Source organism: Prinia subflava, chromosome 20 (genome assembly GCF_021018805.1).
Source record: "Prinia subflava isolate CZ2003 ecotype Zambia chromosome 20, Cam_Psub_1.2, whole genome shotgun sequence".
Taxonomy (NCBI): Eukaryota; Metazoa; Chordata; class Aves; order Passeriformes; family Cisticolidae; genus Prinia; species Prinia subflava.
In genome coordinates, this window is record NC_086266.1 from 3,682,452 (window position 1) to 3,689,265 (window position 6,814).

General features: G+C 40.0%; 1 protein-coding gene across 1 annotated transcript; it reads left to right on the forward strand.

Annotated features, from left to right (window-relative positions):
* The first annotated feature begins 472 nt into the window (after nt 1–472).
* SLITRK4 (SLIT and NTRK like family member 4) lies at nt 473–4,046 on the forward strand. The gene has a single exon (XM_063416711.1). It carries the CDS (start codon nt 505–507, stop codon nt 3,016–3,018), a length of 2,514 nt encoding a protein of 837 aa, XP_063272781.1. The 5' UTR covers nt 473–504; the 3' UTR covers nt 3,019–4,046.
* Nucleotides 4,047–6,814: the final 2,768 nt, after the last annotated feature.

Here is a 6,814-nt window from a genome sequence, read left to right on the forward strand (position 1 = left end):
CATCCTTTCTACATTGTGCTATCCCATCCCAGATGTTTGGGCATGCATAACATCAGCATTTGTGTTTAATATCCCTGAAATGCACAGCAGCATATGAGCAGTGCACAATTGAGGGGAGTAAATATGCATAAAATTGGAATCTCCTTTGGTTATTCTACTTTGTTAGTTATGCATGCTTGGCATGTACAAGAGAGAGAAATAGATTTGACAGACCTGAGAGTTATTTGTGTTTGTCTACAGAAATTTCCATTCCGTGTTTGAAATCATCCCAGCTCCCGTGCATTTGTTTGGTTGTTAAAGTCTTTCATGTTATTTTAAATTCAGTTCTTGTAGTTTGTCTATAATCCTTGGCAGGTACAGTAGCTCAGTGGTATACAATTTCTAACTCAAATGACGTTTTGGAACAATGTCAACTGAAAAACGTTTTCTTTTTCTTTCCTTCTTTCTTCTTTAGATTCTTTATCTTTGTTCAGGAGCCTAAGGTTGCTTGCTGATCATAAGAAGATGATTCTGTGGCTCTTTCTGGTTCTGTCATCTCCAGTTTCTTCTACAACTGCAGATGCTGATATATCTGTGGAAATTTGCAATGTTTGCTCCTGTGTGTCAGTTGAGAATGTACTCTATGTCAACTGTGAGAAGGTCGCAGTCTACAGACCAAATCAGCTTAAACCACCGTGGTCTAATTTTTACCACCTCAACTTTCAAAACAACCTGCTAATTATTCTATATCCAAATTCCTTTCTTAATTTTACACATGCGGTGTCCTTGCAACTGGGTAATAATAAGTTGCAGAACATTGAGGGAGGGGCCTTTATGGGTCTTAGTGCATTAAAACAGTTGCACTTGAACAACAATGAATTAAAGATTCTCCGGGCTGACACTTTCCTTGGCATAGAGAACTTGGAGTATCTCCAAGCTGACTACAATTTAATCAAGTTTATTGAACGGGGAGCCTTCAATAAGCTTCACAAGCTGAAAGTCCTGATACTTAATGACAATCTGATTTCATTCCTTCCCGACAATATTTTTCGATTTGCTTCCCTAACCCATCTGGATATACGGGGGAATCGAATACAGAAGCTCCCCTACATTGGAGTTCTGGAGCACATCGGGCGGATCGTGGAGCTGCAGCTGGAGGACAACCCCTGGAATTGCACCTGTGATTTGTTGCCTTTGAAAGCGTGGCTGGAGAACATGCCCTACAACATCTACATCGGAGAGGCCATCTGTGAGACACCCAGCGACTTGTACGGGAGGCTGCTGAAGGAGACCAACAAGCAGGAGCTGTGCTCCATGGGGACGGGGAGCGACTTTGACGTGCGCATCCTGCCCCCCTCGCAGCTGGAGCCCGGCTACAGCACACCCAACGGCCACACCACCCAAGCATCGGTGCACAGATTAGTCACAAAGCCTCCAAAGACCACAAACCCTTCCAAGATCTCGGGGATAGTAGCAGGCAAAGCGCTGTCCAATCGCAACCTCAGTCAGATCGTCTCGTACCAGACCAGGGTGCCTCCTTTGACTCCTTGCCCGGTCCCTTGTGTTTGCAAAACTCATCCTTCAGACTTGGGATTAAGCGTAAACTGCCAAGAGAGGAACATAGAATCCATGGCTGAACTGGTACCCAAACCTCTCAACGCCAAGAAACTGCACGTAAACGGCAATTATATTAAGGATGTGGATACTACAGATTTCGCTGAGTTTGAGGGGCTGGATTTGCTACACTTAGGCAGCAATCGGATTTCAGTGATCAAAGGAGATGTTTTCCGCAACCTTACAAATTTACGGAGATTGTATCTCAACGGCAATCAGATAGAGCGCCTGAGCCCAGAAATGTTTGCTGGCCTCCACAATTTGCAGTATCTGTATTTGGAATACAATGTTATCAAAGAAATCCTAGCAGGCACCTTTGACTTAATGCCAAACTTGCAGTTGCTCTACCTGAACAACAATCTTCTGAGAAGCTTGCCAGCGTATATTTTTGCAGGTGCACCACTTGCTAGACTGAATCTGAGGAACAATCACTTCATGTACCTACCTGTAAGTGGTGTTCTTGATCAGCTAAAATCTCTTACACAAATAGATTTGGAAGGTAACCCGTGGGACTGCACTTGTGATTTAGTTGCTTTAAAACTGTGGCTTGAAAAGCTAAATGACGGTATTGTGGTGAAGGAGTTGAAATGTGAAACGCCTGTGCAGTTTGCTAACATAGAACTTAAGTCTCTGAAAAATGAGATCCTCTGCCCTAAACTTTTAAACAAGCCATCTGCTCTGTTCACTAGTCCCATGCCTGCTGTTATCTTTACAACACCACCAGGACCAGTGCGGAGTCCTCCTGGTGGCCCAGTTCCATTGTCCATCCTAATCCTGAGCATATTGGTTGTGCTGATTTTAACAGTGTTTGTTGCTTTTTGCCTTCTTGTTTTTGTGCTTCGGCGCAACAAAAAACCAACCATAAAGCATGAAGGGATTGGAAACCAGGAGTGCAGTTCTATGCAACTGCAGCTAAGAAAGCACGATCACAAGTCAAACAAAAAAGATGGACTGGGTACTGAGGCCTTCATTCCTCAAACCATTGAGCAGATGAGCAAAAGTCACACCTGTGGCTTGAAAGAGTCTGAAACAGGCTTCACGTTTGCTGACCCACCAGGGCAAAAAGTCATTCTGAGAAATATGAATGACAAGGAGAAAGATTTGTTGCATGTGGATACCAGAAAAAGACTTAGCACAATCGATGAACTGGATGAGTTATTCCCTGGAAGGGATTCCAATGTATTTATTCAAAATTTTCTTGAAAGTAAAAAAGAGTACAACAGCATAGGGGTCAGTGGCTTTGAAATACGTTACCCAGAGAAACTGCAAGACAAAAAAAACAAGAAATCTCTAATAGGTGGTAATCATAGTAAAATTGTAGTAGAACAAAGGAAAAGTGAATATTTTGAACTAAAAGCTAAACTTCAAGGTTCACCTGACTACCTACAAGTCCTTGAAGAACAAACAGCTTTGAATAAAATATAGGTCATACAATCTTATTGCCTACAGAGGACATTTATTTAATGATGAAAGTGCCTTTTGTTGACTTTTAACTTCCAAATACTATATTATATTGGTAGGCATAGAGGTATATACAGGTGTGTCCAAGGGTGTCTGATTAACTGTAGCTGCGTACGATTTGTCCAGTAGAGGAGAATTTCCTTAAATAGATTTTACTCCATAAAGCTCATGCCCTGTGGAATCCTGTAGGGATACTGCAAACTCTATTGCCAAAGGGATGCTTTATACACGTTACACTGAATTTAACCTCAAGAGGCATTTATGTTTTGTATCTTAAATGCAAACCATCGTCTCCTTGTGATTTGTTAGAACAAACACAAGAAACCTGGTACTGATATTTGTACTTCAGCTGGGTCCTTCATCCTGCACGTGGATTTAAGTTGGTGGAACTGGAGTAATCCTTTGATTTGTGGTGTTCTAATGGCACTGTTTAAAGCTTATCTGGAAAGTAACGAGCATGCAAAGAGAGAACATTCAATAGTATGTGTAAATTGGTTACATTTATGGGCTGCATCTTGAAACCACTGGAATTATAATGTTAAATTGTGCAAATATTTGTTTCAAATATACCATGCATTACATACCTATGAAATAAATCTGACCACTTGAAGCATACATGTCTATACAGAAAATTTAAAAAAAAAAAAAGGAAAAAAATAGTTCAAGCTGACTTCTGCAGTATTCGTGACATCTGAAGAAAATATTTGATATTTATGCAGAATCTGTTCTAAGACTCATCTCCAATTAAAACTAGAGTTCCTTCTCAGTTATGTGAAACTCTTGCAACCCCAACAGGTTGTCCAAAATTGTCTAAGTGCTTACTGTGTGAGCGTAGCAGAAATTATTTTTGTAATATAATTCATATTTATGAAATACTTTGTATACTACATAGGAAAAAATATGTACTCCTTAATATGTATTTAATATGCCTGACTTGTTTTCCTGATCACAATGCATTAATCATTCAGTATAAATAAAACCAGAACAATATACCAAACAGCAACCGGGGGATGTAATGTATAGCATCATCCAGAATTAAGTGATCAGATATAATAATATTAATAAGAATAAGAATAAAATTGTTCTGTACTATTCTTGTGAGATTAGCATATCACCTTATTTCAGATTTGTTACCAATGGTGCATTTTAAAATAGATTGATTAGTTTTTTTGGTATTGTGTCCCAGGCAGTTTTTTGCCATCAGTTTCCTTGCTTTTCAGGTCTCTACAGCTTCATCTGAATACTTTTCACAAGTATTTACAGGAATTCATGCTAAGGGGAATATTTTTATTGTACATGCAGAAGTTTTCTGTTCTTATCTCTCTGGCTGCTGGTAGTCAGCAGAACCTGGTGAGAACAGTGAACAATGTGGCAAATCCTGTCTAAAACCACAGAGCAAAATGGATATGATGGTCTCAGTTCAGAGGAGTGTGTAGCTCATAAGCAGAGAGTAAAAGCTTGCCTTTGTGAAAGCTGAATTGAATAGCCAGGAAAAGAGGCAGGAGAATGGAAAATCCCCATTGTATCTCACTGATAGAGGGTACTTTGACATGAGAATGGAGATACATTGGTAAAGCAGCCTACAGCAAATCTATGCTGTGAGATTAACAAAATTTCTTTGACTTGATGAGCTTTGGATAAAACCCTCTTATCTCCTTTGCTTTCGGAACCTTTACCCCTCCCTACCTTTTATAATCAATATATAAGTCAATTAAGATAGTAGGGTATAAACATGGACGTTTTTCATGGATTTGAAGCTAGCAAAAATTAGAGCAAGACCCAATAATAATTCTGTGGAGAAGGCTGTGTCAGCTATTTCCAATATAAACCTCTAATTTCAGGGCTTTATGACACTGAGTTGAAATTTTTATTCTGGAGTGATACTTGGCAAACAGCCTGCAGTATATTTTTATCAAAATAGGCAAAAAAAAAGAGAAAAAGCACTGCTTCTTTATTTAAGAGAAAGCAAACAAAACGTTTCTCTACTTTCAGACATTTGTTTATGCTCTTTTGGCTTAGAAAGAGGGTGGTTTTACTATTTTTTCTCCATACTGCAAAGTACATACATGACTTCAGATAATAAAACTACGAGAGAGAAATTAATGGCTGAGTTTCTTTCAAAAAGCTGCATCTACCCGTGCACAATAATTCACTTAATTCAGAATGCCATGGGGATTTTGAGGACATGGATGCTGCGTACACTTGCAATTCTGGCATAAAAAGCTCCTGGCTGATCAATGATGCAGTGCATGGCTGCAGTTTGGATGAGAACGTGTGAGTTTATTGTCTGTGGGTTTAAGGAGGGTTGAGGATGGCAGGTCCTTGGCTCTGCTCTGTGTCCCCAAGGGTGTGTCCAAATTCCCTGGGGTTTGCCAAAGCAGAACGTCTGACACACTGAGTGTGGCATGTCCTGCATGATCCTCCTGAGAATAATTGGAAATTATTTGGAAATAATTTGAAATTTGGATTTGTGTGTCCAAATTCCCTGGGGTTTGCCAAAGCAGAACGTCTGACACACTCAGGGTGGCATGTCCTGTATGATCCTCCTGAGAATAATTTGAAATTATTTGGAAATTATTTGGAAATAATTTGAAATTTGGATTTGTGTGCCCAAATTCCCTGGGGTTTGCCAAAGCAGAACATGTCTGACACACTGAGTGTGGCATGTCCTGCATGATCCTCCTGAGAATAATTGGAAATTATTTGGAAATAATTTGAAATTTGGATCTGTGTGTCCAAGTTCCCTGGGTTTTCCAAAGCAGAACGTGTCTGACACACTGAGTGTGTTCTCACTGGCATGTCCTGGGTGATCCTTCTGAGAGGAACGTGTTAAAAATATTAAAAATAGCAAGCAAGGAAATACTTCTAAGTGATGGTAAAACTGATGTGCTTGTGACTTGTGTTGCCCTTGCATTGTCAAAAGAACAGCGATAAATGATCATACATTCCTCAGCTGAAAAAAAAGAGGGTTTTCTTGTTTTATTTTGTGTTGTGAGGCTCTCTGGGGGCGTTCTTCCTGTTTGTTTTGATTTTTTAAATTTGTTTGAGTTTTTTTGGGTTTGGAGTTGAGTATTCTGTTTGCTGATCAAAAGAACTGAACCCCGTTAGGCTGTACCATTACACTGGGTCAGAGTTTTCTGATCACCAAGGCCCCAATCCTAATAAAGCATTTCCCCTCAACCCCAACCATGTGCAGAGGTACCATTCATGAGGTAATTAATAATTAGATACCTGCCCAGGAGTGGGGCTTAGCTAGAGTTTTGTTTTATTTTCAAAACAAGCCCGCTCAGAACCATTGTAAATAACCCATAGAGCCCAGTGAATATCTGGGGTTATGCAGTTGAGTGTAGGCTCACCAGCATCAGTAAAGGCTGCACAATCTGGACCTCCCTGTAGAAATTGTCCCTGAGTGTTTTACAATGTGCAATATGTGGGCATAAAGTGTGAGTGCAGAACGCAGAGGCTGGCAGAACACTGCTTTCCTGTGGAATTGTTACTTTGAATGGCAACCTTGGTTTGTTTTCTCCACGTTTTGGGATGGTGTATGTGTCTGCACAGCAGTTTTGGTGTGATGTCCATTCAAATCTCTGGTCAGTCTTTCTGAGGAGGTGACTCTTGGCTGTGGGTCTGTCTGTTCATTATTTTGGTTTGAGTGGCCATGCTTGTAAAATGGCTGTTAAGACCCATAAACTAAATCAGTGAAGGTGTTGACATAATCTGTTGTCTCCATTGTATTATAAAAGAGTTTCCATTTTTAAAT

Bases quoted from the DNA above. Each gene is read 5' to 3' on its own strand.
- SLITRK4 (XM_063416711.1), top strand. From the start codon at position 505: ATGATTCTGTGGCTCTTTCTGGTTCTGTCATCTCCAGTTTCTTCTACA.